Source organism: Colobus angolensis, unplaced genomic scaffold, assembly GCF_000951035.1.
Source record: "Colobus angolensis palliatus isolate OR3802 unplaced genomic scaffold, Cang.pa_1.0 Scaffold188, whole genome shotgun sequence".
Lineage (NCBI taxonomy): Eukaryota > Metazoa > Chordata > Mammalia > Primates > Cercopithecidae > Colobus > Colobus angolensis.
In genome coordinates, this window is record NW_012115021.1 from 906,185 (window position 1) to 922,585 (window position 16,401).

The window sequence follows — 16,401 nt, forward strand, 5'->3', positions numbered from 1 at the left end:
AAAAAAAAAAAAAAAAAAAAAGTTGTCAGTGTCTATAAGACTTTCTGTCAGATAGAAGGATGAACCATAGAAATACATTGAATTTGCTTCATTGGAAGGACAGTAAAGCTAATTTTAAAGAAGGAAATGTTTAAAAGAAATACATTTAATTTTCTATTTTCCTATTCATTGCTCTTATTGAAATCTAAGATATATAGAAATTTTCAAATTGCTTACCTGAAAGGAGAAAAGACTAATAACATATTTGGTAGGCAATTTAAGGATGTGTCTTGCCTCCATAAATACATCATAAAAAGCAGAAATGTCCTGAGGCCCCTTTGAATTACAGAAACTTTGAGGACTATGCCTAAAACCTCGAAAACATCTCCAAGCTATTTGTGGATTTTTGTGACTTAAAGGACTCCTAAAACCAATCCCAATACAACTGGATTCTTCTGAAATTACCACGTGTTTGAGGTCCACAAGCACAAGTATAGGTCTAATGCAAACTGGGCTCAGATTAGCAGATCCATGCCAAAAACAACCCCTCCCAGTGTGTTCTGGTTTTCAAAAGACTAGTCCCAGATCGTCTCTTAAATTAGCATGTCTATTCCATATATCTCTCCTCTTAATCACTCATTTGCCTAATTCCACACTATCATTTGCAGTTGATTACAGTGGGCACCTATATGTTTATCTTTCCTGTTCTCCAAATACAGAACTGTTTTACAAGTACAGTCCACCCTTGAATAACACAGGACTTAGGAGTGCTGATATCCAAGCAGTTGAAAATCTGTATAACTTGACTCCCCAAAACCTAACTACTCAAAGCCTACTGTTGACCAGAAGCCTTACTGATAGCATATACAGTCGATTAACACGTATTTTGTATATGTATTGTATACTATATTCTTACAATAAAGCAAGCTAGAGAAAAGAAAGTGTTATTTAGAAAATCATGCCAGACATAGTGTCTCACATTTGTAATCCTAGCACTTTGGGAGGCCGAGGTGGGAGGATTGCTTGAGGCCAGGAGTTTGAGACAAGCCTGGGCAACATAGCAAGACCCTATCTCTACAGAAAAATTGTTTAAAAATTAGCCAGGCGTGGCTACATGTGCCTTTAGTCCCAGCTACTCAGGAAGCTGAGACAGAAAGATTGCTTGAGCTCAGGAGATTCAGGCTACAGTGAGCTATGTGCCACTGTATTCTAGCCTTGGCAACATAGCCAGACCTCATCTCTACAAATAATTTTTAAAATTAGCTGAGTGTAGTGGCATGTGCCAGTGGTCCCAGCTACTCAGGAGGTAGAGGTGGGAGGATCACTTGGGCCCAGGAGTTCAAGGTTGCAGTGAGCCATGATTGCACCACTACACTCCAGCCTGGGCAACAGAGCAAGACCCTGTCTCAAAAAAAGAAAAAAATATGGCCGGGCGCAGTGGCTCAAGCCTGTAATCCCAGCACTTTGGGAGACCAAGACGGGCGGATCATGAGGTCAGGAGATCAAGACCATCCTGGTTAACACGGTGAAACCCCCGTCTCTACTAAAAAAAAAAAAAAGAAAAAAAAGAAAAAATATATAAGGAAGAGAAAATATATTTACTGTTCATTAAATGGAAGTGGATCATAATAAAGGTCTTTTTCCTCATCATTTTCACCTTAAGTAGGCTGAGGAGGGAGGAAGAAGAGAAGGAGTTAGTCTTGGTGTCTCAGGGGTGGCAAAAGTAGAAGAAAATCCACATGTAATTGGTCCCTCATAGTTCAAACCTGTGTTGTTCAAGGGTCAACTATAAATCCATTTCAGATAGAAGACTGGACTCATGCTGAGAGTTGTAACCTCTTTCCTAGGTTGCTGGAGTGTCTGGGTATTTAGTGTGTACTTAATTACTAAGCTATTTAAAATCGAGCATACAAAGGCCACCTAATTTGTTTCAGACTACCCTTTGAATGAATTGAAAGCAAAATTTGTCTTTTTTATATATTAGTTTAGCAGATTACAACATTAAGAGAAATATTTTTAAGGAGCAGCCAAAATAAAAGGGTTAGAAAGCTACTTTACTATTTTGAAGGGCTGTATTATAATAATTAAACCAAATTCTAACCAAATAAAGTTCTAGATGTGATTTTCTATGTAGCTTTCTGCCTAACTTCAAAAACAAGATTGTTCTACTTAACAGGTAATTAGCTTTTATAAGTAGCTTACAACTAACAGGATATTCAATTGAAGCATTTTATTCAAGGAAGTAAACTTAATTCAATAAGCAGATGCTAGTGGTGGTGTTGTAGATGTATCTAGCTCTTAATTATCTGTATGGATGGGGGGTTAGAAGTTGACTGAGTTCCCAAATGTTTAAGACCTCAAAGATAGAAGAAAAGATATGTTAACTGTGTTCTTGGTACCTTTTCTCGAGGCTTTTTGAGTTTTTGGTAAGTCCTAAACTTACTACAAACTTACATTGGAGAGGCATGGTGGGAATGTGACTCATGAGTTGGAATTTATAGCCTTGCCATCTATATCAAGACTGGCTTTCTGATTAAACAGTCTGGCCAGGTAGTTGAATAAAACTGATTGATAAATGGCTTATTTATATACTGTTTACATGAGGTAATATCCAAGGTCTGTAGCTGTAAATAATTAATGTTTATAACTGTATAGTTCATGAGGTTTTGTGATATATATTTGCCTTTTAGATTATTGATAAAAGCAAGAGAGACCCTACAGAAGAAATTGAAATTCTTCTTCGTTATGGACAGCATCCAAACATTATTACTCTAAAGGATGTAAGTAGATTCTTTAACATGGATCATTTGAATGAGTTGTCTAACTCACATTGAAAGTAGTGTATTTTCAAACATCATGTGGTAGACAGAGAACTCATCATAGGCTGGGCATAGTGGCCCACGCCTATAATCCCAGCAGTTTGGGAGGCCAAGGCAGGAGGATCACTTGAGGCCAGGAGTTCAAGACCAGCCAGGTCAACATAGTGAGACCTCCATCTCTACAAAAAAATTTTTTTTAATTAACCAGGCTGGGCACAGTGGCTCACACCTGTAATTCCAGCACTTTGGGAGGCTGAGGCAGGAGGATCACTTGAGCCCAGGAGTTCAAGACCAGCCTGGGCAACCTAGGGAGACCCTGTCTCTAAAGAATATTTAAAAATTAGCCTGACATGGTGGCTCATGTCTATAGTCGCAGCTACTCTGGAGGCTGAGGTGGGAGGATTGCTTCAGCCTGGCAGGTCAAGACCGCGGTGAGCAGTTATCACACCACTGCACTCCAGCCTGCGCAGCAGAGCAAGACCCTGTCTCAAAAACAAAAACAAAAAAATTCAGCATGGTAAGTTTTAAAAGTAGATTTGAAAACAATATATATGGGTATATGACATAATTTCATTTATCAATAAAGATATGTTTGCACAGTTATTTTTTTCTACTTTTGCTTTAAGAAGAAAAGCACTTACGATATTATTGCTTTTAATATCTATCTGCACTTGAACACTTACCTAAATGTTCAATGTTAATATTACTATTACTTCATATTCAATATTGACTAGTCTCACTCTCGAAAGTATCTTCCACATGACTAGAAGAGAGATCTAACACTCATAACCACCCATTTAACTTCCCCGCCTACAGTCTAAAGTCCCTAGCCCCTTAAGACCCTGCCTTCCTCTGTAGTTTTCAGACTTCTCACACACACTTTCTCATACACCTTATGCTCTGTGTTCTAGTATGTAAATTTCTTGCACATGCCTCAATTTCCCATGCTGCTCTGTCTGAATTTATAGTTCCCTCAGTTGCTAACACCATCTATTTTTCTTTACCTGGCTAACTACCACACATTAAAAGATTTTGCTAAGGCACTGCTTCTTCCAGGAAGCCTGCCCTGCCCATTGCCACCCCCAGGACAAGTAAAGTATCTTTCCGTGGACTGTCATGATACACTGTTGCCTGTGTCTCTCTTGACTTTTATTATAACAAAGTGTTGGCAAACAGTGTGAACTCCCCAGGTAGTGTTTAGTCTTCTCTTGCTAATGATGCTCACGTAGGCCTGAAGGCCTTCTCTGGGGGTTGTAAAAACTCAGATTTCCTCAGATTATCACTGCTCATGGAGACACAGCAAAACCTCGTCTCTACAAAAAAATGCAAAAATTAGCCAGGTGTGGTGGCATGTGCCTGTAGTCTCAGCTGCTTGGGAGGCTGAAGTGGGAGGATCGCTGGAGCCCAGGAAGTGGATATTGCAGTGAGCCAAGATCGTGCCAGTGCACTCCTGGGCGACAGAGCGCATGTCTGTCTCAAAATAAATAAATAAATAAAATTTTTCTTGAATATGAAGTGAGTTTAATTTTTCTTTTATATTTTAAACTTTGTTTTGAGCACATATAAAGTTTCAAATAATATTTACATTTTGATGTTGAAATTTATAGGTATATGATGATGGAAAATACGTGTATGTAGTAACAGAACTTATGAAAGGAGGTGAATTGCTGGATAAAATTCTTAGACAAAAATTTTTCTCTGAACGAGAGGCCAGTGCTGTCCTGTTCACTATAACCAAAACTGTTGAATATCTTCACGCACAAGGGGTAAGTCTTTTTAACACTCTATATATACATGCACACACTTTTTTCTTTATGTTTGAGCTAAAATTAGATAGAAGTTACTTTATGCATGAAATGGAAAATAGCTGCTATTAGCTGAATTATCCTACTGATCTTCCTCTATATAAACTTTTATTATTGAGATTGAAGTGTGCCTTTGATATCCTAGCTTGTTTATGTTAAACTCTTGTGCTTCCAAGGAAAAGTAAGTGATCTCTTCCGACCTGGAAAACATAGCATTGTTTCTGCTAGGTCACTCTGTACTCATGAATACCAGGCCCACTTCAGGTTAGAAGCAGAACCAAGGAATCCTGATTTGTATTCATGTATAAAAGGAAATCCTTAAAACAATGAGACAAAGGAGTCACATGCTTCTGGCTGGTGGATATGCTCTTCATTCTTCTTGTATGCAGATTTTTAGTAAACAGCAAAAGAAAATTGTACTTCTAGGCTGGGCACAGTGGCTCACACCTGTAATCCCAGCACTTTGGGAGGCCGAGGCGGGCAGATCACTTGAGGTCAGGAGTTCCAGAAAATCCTATTTTTTAAAAAAGACAGCCGGACGCAGTGGCTCACACCTGTAATCCCAGTGCTTTGGAAGGCCAAGGTAGGTGGATTACCTGAAGTCAGGAGTTCGAGACCAGCCTGGCCAACATGGCAAAACCCCGTCTCCACTAAAATTACAAAAATTAGCCGGGTGTCATGGTGCATGCCTGTAATCCCAGCTACTCGGGAGGCTGAAGCAGGAGAATTGCTTGAACCCGGGAGGCGGAGGTTGCAGTGAGCTGAAATTGCGCCACTGCACTCCAGCCTGGGCAACAGAGTGAGACTCCATCTCAAAAAAAAAAAAAAAAAAAGGGGAAGTCTGGGAGGAAAGGAGAAAATGAGAGGAGGGAGGGAAGAAAGGAGAACAGCAGAGGAGTGAAGAGGAATGGAAAGCAAGGGGAAAATAATTTTTTAAAAATTTTTTTGTTGACAAATTATATGTATTCATGGTATACAACGTGATGTTTTGATATATGCATATATAAAAGATTACCTCTTAAGGAGTTCAGTTTCAATACCTTCTTCTTGTTTTGTCTTTGTACCTGAAAGCCAAGTAGAATGTGTAAATTCTAGAGCTTCCTCACTTCTAACTTATCAAGATTTGCCTAGTATTGTAACTTGAAATTAGTAGAACTCAGTAGTCACTGAGGAACTTATGACCTTGCAGTCATCAAAGTCTTCTGTGTTCTTTTCCCAATGCCTCATCAGTAATTCGTTATTAAAATAGTCTGGAGAAGTGATGTCCTGGATGTGAGGAACTAAATCTAATTTGATTGATTGGAACACAGACTCAGAATTTGGTGACAGAAGGCACACTTAAGTCTAAAAAGGAATGTAAGAGAAGCTTATGATAAAAAAAAAGTACAGTAGTCCCCCACTAATCTGCAAGTTTGCTTTCTGTGGTTTCAGTTATCCACAGTCAACCATTGTCAAAAATATTACAGTATTTTGAGAGACTACATTCACATAACTTTTATTACAGTATATTGTTACAAGTGTTCTAATTTATTAGTCATTGTTAATCTCTTACTGTGCCTGATTTATCAATTAAACTATATCATAGGTATATATCTAGGAAAAAATATAGAGACTTTGGTATTATCCTCAGTTTCAGGAATCCACTGGGGGTCTTGAAACATATACCCCACGGATAAGGGGGGACTACTGTACTCAGGTAGAGCATTAAAAGGAAAATAATACAAAACTCTAAAGAAGAGGTTTCTTCTTGCGTGTGTAACACCTTGTATATCAAATAGGCAATACCAAAAATAAAGTCCAGATTTGTTTTGGTTTTTTCCTTTTTACTCCTGAATGCCCTGTCTATTCCATTTAGTCTATCAGAATATATTTGTTGTATATGTACCTTGTACATGCTGTTCCTTCTAGTTAGAATGACTCTCCCTTACTGTTCTTATGGCTCATTCATTCTGTTCTTCAGATACTGGATCAGATGTTACCTCATCTAGAGACCCTCCCTGACTGCCCTATTTAAAGTTATGCCGCATGTCTCAACCTATTCTTTGCTTCCCCCAGAACTGTGTAAGCTCCTAGCATGGAAAGGCCAGGATCTTATGGGTCTTGTTCACCACAGTATCTACAGCAGCTTATATAATACCCTGGTACATGATAGACACTCAATATTAAATGAGTGATAAACCTGGAGGTAGATATATTATTGCTGTTTGCATTTCTCCTTAACCCAATTACTCAATTGGACAAAGAGGAGAGAGGTAAATACTATTCTTTCTTCCTCCTCCTCTTTGCCCCAGGTCTATGTTAGAGAGTTATGCTTTACATTATCAGTATTTTATAATGTTGGGCTAATTTAAAGGTCAGCACTCATCATCTTGTTAAGTGCATTGCTTGACAGTCTGTGAATAAAGAACTTTCAGTAATGGAAATATATTGTTAACATAACTCTTTAATTTGTTTTTCAATTAGGTGGTTCATAGAGACTTGAAACCTAGCAACATTCTTTATGTGGATGAATCTGGTAATCCAGAATCTATTCGAATTTGTGATTTTGGTTTTGCAAAACAGCTGAGAGCGGAAAATGGTCTTCTCATGACTCCTTGTTATACTGCAAATTTTGTTGCACCAGAGGTAATTGTGAGAGAGTTTGCTTGCAGTATTAGTATGTTTTAAAACTCATTCACTATGTTTAATACAGAATTATTAATAATAATTCAATTGAAGACTTACTGAAGAAATAATTAGGATAAAATGCCAGCCTTTCATTTTCCTGTTTAATGTTTCAATGACATCTGATTGCCTACAGAAGAATCTAAATTTCTTAACAAGGTATTATAAAAGCCCTTGAGGCAGGGCATGATGGCTCATGCCTGTAATCCCAGCACTTTGGGAGGCCGAGATGGGCGGATTACGAGGTCAGGAGATCGAGACCATCCTGGCTAACACGGTGAAACCCCATCTCTACTAAAAAATACAAAAAACTAGCCGGGCGAGGTGGCGGGCGGAGGCTGAGGCAGGAGAATGGTGTGAACCCGGGAGGCGGATCTTGCAGTGAGCTGAGATCCGGCCACTGCACTCCAAACTGGGTGACAGAGCGAGACTCCATCTCAAAAAAAAAAAAAAGCCCTTCAGTCTCTCTGGTATTCCCTACCTGAAGTTCTAGACACACTGAACTTCTGGCCTATCACTAAGCCCTCTCTGCTGTCTTACTTACAGGTCCAATATAAGCAGGCCACCCTCTAGCCTTCCTTCTCTCCCCATGTCAAGAATAAATTGCTTCCTCATCTTCATACCTATAACATTTAAGACATAATTTGGGGTTTTTGTTTGTTTAGGGACAAGGTCTCCCTCTGTTGCCTAGGCCAGAATACGGTGGTGCAATCATAGCTCACTGCAGCCTTGAACTCCTCAGCTCAAGCAATCCTTCTGCCTCAGCCTCCCAGGTAGCTGGAACTACAGGAGAATGCCACCGTGCCTGGCTTATTTTTTATTTTTATTTTTTAAACATGAGATCTTGGCCAGATGCCGTGGTTCATGCCTGTAATCCCAGCACTTTGGGAGGCCAAGGCGGGTGGATTGCTTGAACTCAGGGGTTTGCGAGTAGCCTGGGCAACATGGTGAAACCCCATCTCTACTAAAAATACAAAAGTAAGCTAAGCTTGGTGGCACACGCCTGTAATCCCAGCTGCTCGGGAGGCTGAGGCAGGAGGATTGCTTGAACCCGGGAGGCGGATGCTGCAGTGAGCCAAGATCGCACCCCTGCGTTACAGCCTGGGCGACAGAGTGAGACCCTGTCTCAATAATAATAATAATAATAAGGTCTTGCTGTGTTGCCCGGGTTCTCAAAACTCCTGGCTTCAAGTGATCCTCCCCCCTTGGCCTCCCAAAGTGCTGGACTGCAGGCGTGAGCCACCATACCCTACCCAGACTTGATTTTATTACAATATTTATCAGGTTGAGTTGTAACTATTTATGTGTTTATTTCCCATCAGATTTTTTTTTTTTTTTAGGAAATCAGGGTTTTTTTGTATTTGTCATAGTTCATGCCTGATAAAAGTTGGTGATTTTTGTGCTAGGTTATGTGTGTTCTTTGTGTGCTTGTGTGTGTATATGTTCTTAAAAGCATTGTTTTTTGTAAATATTTCTGTAGCCCCAAACAAAATATAAATTCGTTAAAATAAGAAAGTTATCTTCAGTTTGTTTTATATTCCTGTGTACCTACAATACTCAATAAATATTAATTTGATTACCAAAATTAAATTTATATATGAATTATTAGTAGTAGAATGTTCTAGAATAGGATTAACATATTGCCTTATTTGGTAACCATGTTCTGTTGAAATTTTCCTTGTAGTTGTTGATTTGGGATATATAATTCAGTTCCTAGCCTATACAAATATATATACAAAATAGTGGTATAATAATACTAATTTTGCACTTTTTCTAGGTTTTAAAACGACAAGGCTATGATGCTGCTTGTGATATATGGAGTCTTGGTGTCCTACTCTATACAATGCTTACCGGGTGAGTGTATACCATACGTTCTAAGCACCATTTTGCTTAAGTTATCTAGGTTTTTGTTTTGTTTAAGGTTTTTTTTGTTTGTTTGTTTGTTTGCTTTTTCTTTACAGACAGGGTCTCACTCTGTGGCCCAGGCTGGAGTACAGTGACACAGTCATAGTTCACTGTAGCCCCAAACTCCTGGGCTCAAGCAATCCTCTCACCTCAGCCTCCCGAATAGGAGTAACTAGGACTACAGGGGTGCACCACCACACCTGCCTAATTTCTTTATTTTTTTGTAGAAACAGGGTCTTGTCATGCTGCCCAGGCTGGTTTCAAACTCCTGGGCTCAAGTGATCCTCCTGCTCTGGCCTCCCAAAGTGCTGGGATTACAGGCATGAGCCACTGTACCTGGCCTATGTAGGTTTTCTTGGTTTTTTTTTAAATTCAGATGTTGTCATATCTTTCCATGTTTTCTCGTGTTATCTAATATATACAATTCTGTAACAATTCCACATTTATGGCTATATCATTACTTATTTTTTGTAATGTACTATTTATTAATGTCTCGAGGTCCTAAATTGATTTTTTCCATACTTTTTTGTACTCTTGTCATGTCAGAAACATAGAGGTTTTTTTTTTTTTTTTTTTTTTTGAGACGGAGTCTTGCTCCCAGGTTCAAGCAATTCTCCTGCCTCAGCCTCCCGAGTAGCTGGGACTACAGGCGCACACTACCACATCCAGCTAATTTTTGTATTTTTAGTAGAGACAATGTTTCACCATGTTGGCCAGGCTGGTCTCGAACTCCTGACCTCGTGATCCGCCCACCTCAGCCTCCCAAAGTGCTGGGATTACAGGCATGAGCCACCTTGCCTGGCCTACACTATTTCTTAATATTTTATTCTATAATGTGTCATGTCTTAAAATATTTATATTATTGTATACTAAATATGATTAATATTTTATAACCCAAGCTTTACCTGGTGCCTTATGGAGCTTCATTTTGTTGATTTTTTTCACTTTGGTAGATTTTAATAAAATATTACATTAACTGAATTAGAATACTTTTGAGATTACCAACCAAATAAGAAATTTTATTAATTAATATTTTAATTTTATTATAAATCAGTTACACTCCATTTGCAAATGGTCCTGATGATACACCAGAGGAAATATTGGCACGAATAGGTAGCGGAAAATTCTCACTCAGTGGTGGTTACTGGAATTCTGTTTCAGACACAGCAAAGGTAAGTATGGCTTCCTATTATAAGCTTTTGAGAAAATAATTTTTGTGATCCATAGTGAGAAGAAATACTACCAGTTAGAAACCTTTGTTTATAAATTAGTATGTTAAAGTGATGTTACCAAATAATTTGAACTCAAAAATGGACCCATTATTTTGTTTCTTTCCCAGCTGACATTGGTTTGGCCTTATTATTTATACTTTTAAAACTGTTTCTCACTGAAGAACATGATAAATAATAACCATGGTAGTCTTCATGATTTGTCTGTCTATTATGCGTCTCACACGCCACTTTACCTAAATTATGTCATGTAATCCTCATAACACCCTGTGAAATAGGTGGCAGTATTCCCATTTCGCAGAAGGAAACCGTAGCCCAGAATGTTAGTTTGAACTTGTCCCAATGTTACATACCGGGTAAATGTGGGTGCTTCAAACTAAATGTGATTCCACAGCCCTCATTCCCTAGAATAATTACACCATGTTCTATTTTTAATTCAGATTATGAAGAAAGGGGTTTCAGTTTTTTTCACAATAAACAGAGGTATAGTTTTATAGCATCTGCATGAAATAATTTGAAGAGCCTTTCTCACTGGAAGATCTGCCATCCCCTGAATAGCACTGACTTGCTTTCCAACTCTGCTCTGTTTTCACTTTTTTCATAGAGAATTCTTTAAAAAGAAGTTTTTTACTTCAAAATAAGAAAAACAGAGTAGATAAAGAGGATACATATTGGTAAAAGTGCATATTCTTTTTTCTTAGGGGTGAAAGCTTGAGTTGAGGTGATCATATAAGTAAATAGAACACATCAAAAGTGTATGTAGATTCTATTGGCATAGGGCCTGAAGACTCAGTTGACCAATTTAATGTCTGTATAAATACTATTTGGTTTTATATCTGCATTTAAAATGAAATGTTGGCCAGGCGCGGTGGCTCACGCCTGTAATCCTAATGCTTTGGGAGGCCGAGATGGGCAGATCACTTGAGGTCAGGAGTTCAAAACCAGCCTGGCCAACATGGTGAAACCCCATCTCTACTGAAAATACAAAAAAATTAGCCAGGTGTGGTAGCAGATGCCTGTAATCCCAGCTACTCGGGAGGCTGAGGCAGGAAAATTGCTTGAACTGGGGAGGCAGAAGTTGCAGTGACCCAAGAGTGCACCACTGCACTCCAGCCTGGGCAACAGAGCAAGACTCTGTCTCAAAAAAATAAATAAATGAAATGTTAGCCTTTATCTTTTTCTAACAATAAAATGTCTTAAACCAGATAATTCATTTCTCTGGGTACCTGTTTCCTTTGTAGTTCCCTTATTGAGTGCCTACAATGTGCTTAATAAATGAAGGCCTTAGAGATAAAAGATGTAACAAAGATAGAATTCCCAATCTCAGGTTGCTCACGGTCTGGTTGGGAGACAGCCAGAAATATACAGTACAGTGTCACATGTGCTGTAACAGTGGTACAGTTTCTGTGCTAAAGAAGTTCACAGATGATGCTTAGTCAGAAGGATTTTAAGGAAAGCTTTCCAAAAGCAGTGAAGGAGTTTGCCAGGCAGATTTGGGGAGCAGAAAGTTGTAGTCCTAAGCTGAGGGATCAGCACATGCAGATAGGTGGTGATGATAGCATGAGAATAGCAGAATGCCTCCAGGCTGGTCATTCCATGTGACTAGTGCAGGGTTGCATGGGAAAAGATAGCTGATGAACCCAGATTGCGAAAGGCTTTGTGGCTCATGCTGAGGATTGTGGGCTTAACTCTGGGTATTGTGGAGCTGTTAAAACACATATTAAGCAGTGCAGTGATCAGATTTTCCTTTTTAAAGTGCATTCTGTGGAGCAGTAATTCTTAGCTATGGAGTCCACCACAAACTTTGTCATGATAGGTTGTGAGGTATATTAAGTAATGTTACCAATAATAAAATGTCAGAGCTTACACATTAATTGATTTTTTAGTAAGTTAAAGCAAGTTGAGGTTATCACTGTGATTTTTTTTATTCACTTACATCCTGGTATGCTTTTTTGGTGAGAGAGGAAGGGAAGGTGAGAATGGAGACACAGAGCACAAAAAATTGCATCCAACTCACAACCTGTCGTATAGATTCCATGTTATTACTAGTAACTGTTGCTAATATGTACAGTTAAGACTTGTGATTACAAGCATGATATAATTCCATGATTAGCCACAAGATAGAAGGGAGGGCTCTGTCAATCTGGGTGTATCCCCTCAAGAGCGAGTTGCATATGTGAATGTTGTCAGTCATGTGGGTCAAACGTGGCTTTGAGAACAAGAAGACCACAGCTGGCATTTATTGAGCATTTATGTGCCAAGGACTATGCTAACATTTTTACCTGTGTTGTTTCATTCAGTCCTTACTGACCTGATAATTAGGGACAGTACTTGTAAGGTTTTGCAGTATTTCAGGTCATGAATGATGAGGACCTATACTAGAGCAGTTGTGATGGAATTTGAACCAAATGGAAGAGAAATTGAGGAGGCAAAATAGACTTGATGGTTTATTATACATAAGAAATGAGAGAGAAGCAATTATAATGTATATAGTCCCCATTTCTACCTTGGGCAGATGGATGAGGGGTGGTATCCTTCACTGATTTGTAGAATACAAAAGAAGTAGTTTTGAGAGGAGTGGTGGTTGCAGATTTGGACATTATAAATTAAGAGATGTATGTCCATCAGGCAACTGTCTATATGGTTATAGGTCTTAAAAGAGAAGTCTGGGATGAAACTTAAAAGTTAAGAGTTGTCATCATCCACAGTAGCTAAAGCCATGAATATGAATGAGATTATCTGAGCAGAGTGGTAAGAGAGCCAAGGAAGGAATTCTGGAGAGCATCGCTTAAAGAGAAAGCTTAGGAGGAGTAGCCATTAAAGGGGCTGTAGTAAGAGAAGTAGTTTGAAGTGAGTTTGCCAAAGTTCATTAACTTATAGATTTGATTAAAATTATAATTTGAGTTTTTTGGTACCCCTGGACAGTTTTGCAACCTTTATGCAATTTTAAGCACTTTTGCCTACTTTCAGAATTGCAAAAGGGAGGTTCCTAATTTTTTTATTTCCAGTTCTATTCAATTGCGTATCCCTGTTCTTAGCTGTTAGTAACTAAAAGTAAGAAACCATAAATGTCTCATAGCAGAGGAGTACCTGGGACAACATCACCCCAATTCCCAAGATCTAGTTAACCACCAGACTTTGTCAGTTCTTTATCCTAAATACCTCCATTTTTCTCTCCTTTTTAACTTTTTTTTTTTTTTGAGACAGAGTCTCACTGTGTTGCCCAGGCTAGAGTTGCAGTGGTACAATCACAGCTCACTGCAACCTCAAACTTCTGGACTCTCGCTATCCTCCCACCTCAGCCTCCTGAACAACTGGGACTACAGTCATGCGCCACCACTCCCAGCTAATTTTTAAATTTTTTGTAGAGATGGAATCCCACTACGTTGCCCAGGCTGGTCTTGAACTCCTGGGCTCAAGTGATCCTCCCACTTTGGCCTCCCAAAGTGCTGGGATTACAGGCATGAGCCACCACGCCCAGCCCAATTCTCTCTGTTTCATACACCTCCCTGAAGTTGTCATCTTTCACCAGTCCATTTTCCTCCATACTCAGTGAGTGTGATCTTTCTACTTAACCACATCACTCCCTAACTTTAAACACTTTATTACCATCAAATAAGTTCGCATTTGCAAATATGGTTTTCAGGGACTTTCCTGGTCTAGTCTCTTCTCACCTCTCCCACTTTATCCACTGCCACATTCTCCTTCACAGTAAATTTATGCTGTAGCCACATTGTACTGCTGCCAATTCCTTAACTGTGACATCTCTCTCACCTGAGGGTGTTCCTCCAAACTCACTCTCCATTCTTTACTCTACCTGAGGCAGTGTTTCCCCCTTTCTCTAATCTAGCTCCTGCTTATCCTACAGGTCTTATCTTCCTCTTAAAAAGTCCCTTTTAAGCCACCTCGCACAGTACAGGTACCTCTAGCTACACCTGGTGTTTGTTCATCCTGTCAAATAACTTACTTGCTTTGTGGTTATTGATTCTTTATCTCTCCTTCACTGAACTGTAAACTTCATGAAATCGGAGTCCAGTATGTCTTTTTTTTTTTTTTTTTTTTTTGAGACAGGGTCTCGCTTTGTTGCCCAGGCTAGAGTACAGTGGTTCAATCATGGCTCACTGCAGCCGTGACCTCCTGGGCTCAAATGATCCTCCCGCCTCAGCCTCCCAAATAGCTGGGACCTCAGGCATATGCCACCACACTCAGCTTTAAAAAAAAAAAATTGTAGAGACAGGGCCTCACTATGTTGCCTAGACTTCATTTCCGTGTTGTTCACTGCTAACTACCCAGTGCCTAGCAGAATGCCTGGACTTTAATGGATACTTAACAAATGTATTTTGAATGAAAAATTTAAGAAATGATGGCTTTTATAAATGACAATGGTGTTATTTTGAAAAGTGTAAAACCCATGTAGCAATTATATGCATCTACATTCCATGCATAGGAATGGCATTTAGATAGCTATGCAGTGCTAACAGTGACTCTGTCTGGAAGAGTGGTACTATGGAACTGTTCCTCATGTGCTTTCACTTTCCAGTATTTTCTGATTATTCTCTAATGTGCATGAGTTGCTTTTGAAGTAGGAAAAAAAATACTATAATCTTTTCAGGGGGCATTTAGAGCCCTCCAATTAAATTCCTATTATTGGACATTCATGTTGTTTTTCGGTATTACCAGCTGCACAAAAAAAAAAAAAAAAATCAAAGTAACTGAATATTACTTAAAAATAAACTGGCCGGGCATGGTGGTTCACATCTGTAATCCTAGCACCTTGAGAGGCTGAAGCAGGAGTAACACTTGCATCCAGGAGTTGGAGACCAACCTGGGCAACATGGTGAAACCCTGTCTCTACTAAAAACATAAAAGTTAGCCAGGCATGGTGGCGCACACCTGTAGTCCCAGCTCCTTGGGAGGCTGAGGTGGGAGGATCACTTGAGCCCAGGAAACAGAGGTTGCAGTGAGCCGATTTCATGCCACTGCACTCCAGCCTGGGTGACAGAACGAGACCCTGTTTCAATAAATAAATACACCTACAAAAATGTAGGAAACTCAGAAAATCTGAAGGAAAAAAGAGCCAGAGTATTAAAGATATATAAAACGTGCTAAATTGACCGTTTGTGATGTACCAAACTACTGTTATTTAGCAGGGAAAAAACGGAGACTGATTTTTTTTCCCCAAATTACCATGTTGACCAAAGGGCTGCTACCAGAAAAAGCAGTATCATAGAAGCTAAGGAAGAATGTTCATTAGTATCAAGAGCCATAGAAAAAGAAGCAAAACAAAAGGTTTAAGCTTGTTTTATTATTATTCCCATTACAGGACCTGGTGTCAAAGATGCTTCATGTAGACCCTCATCAGAGACTGACTGCTGCTCTTGTGCTCAGACATCCTTGGATCGTCCACTGGGACCAACTGCCACAATACCAACTAAACAGACAGGATGCACCACATCTAGTAAAGGTGAGCAGCCCCATATAGTCACTGTTTCCCACATGTCCTCCAGGAGATACTTCAAGAAGCCCTGTCCATGCCCCTAGCACCTTTCTCTTTCATCCTGCATCCAGTTCTGTTGTGGGATTCTCTTACAGTGAGTGACTTAGAAAAGCTCAAGGCATGTCAATATATTAGTAATAAAACTAGTTTAAGAGCAACTTTTGAGTTCCTCTCAGTCTACATAAGTAGGTATTCACTATCAGTAAGGACAGATTAAGCTTATGGATTTCCCAACTTAAAGAGCATGCCTTCCTGTCTCTTTAGTGCCTTTATGTATTAAAGGAATGCAAAGGGAAAAAATGTTGAATAGTCTTGAGAAAAGTGAGGACTACCTGTTATGAGGCTATCTTTGTTCTCTCTCATACATAATTTTAACCTCCACGTTGGCCTCTACAGTTTTGGTTAAATCAGTGGATTTGACTAATGTGGTTATTTTCATTATGAACCAAATAAAATCTGTATACATTTGCATATGAAAAAACTTCATTTTATATTTGTGTACG

General features: G+C 39.2%; 1 protein-coding gene across 4 annotated transcripts in view; it reads left to right on the forward strand.

Annotated features, from left to right (window-relative positions):
- The window catches only part of RPS6KA3 (ribosomal protein S6 kinase, 90kDa, polypeptide 3), a 118,626-nt gene that overhangs the window by 96,260 nt on the left and 5,965 nt on the right, over nucleotides 1–16,401 (forward strand). For all 4 annotated transcript variants that reach the window (XM_011940182.1, XM_011940183.1, XM_011940184.1 and 1 more), the window contains 6 exons: nucleotides 2,670–2,759; nucleotides 4,406–4,564; nucleotides 7,067–7,228; nucleotides 9,045–9,121; nucleotides 10,227–10,344; nucleotides 15,725–15,865. In XM_011940182.1, the coding sequence (XP_011795572.1) occupies nucleotides 2,670–2,759; nucleotides 4,406–4,564; nucleotides 7,067–7,228; nucleotides 9,045–9,121; nucleotides 10,227–10,344; nucleotides 15,725–15,865 (747 nt within the window). The remainder of the gene's footprint in view (nucleotides 1–2,669; nucleotides 2,760–4,405; nucleotides 4,565–7,066; nucleotides 7,229–9,044; nucleotides 9,122–10,226; nucleotides 10,345–15,724; nucleotides 15,866–16,401) is intronic.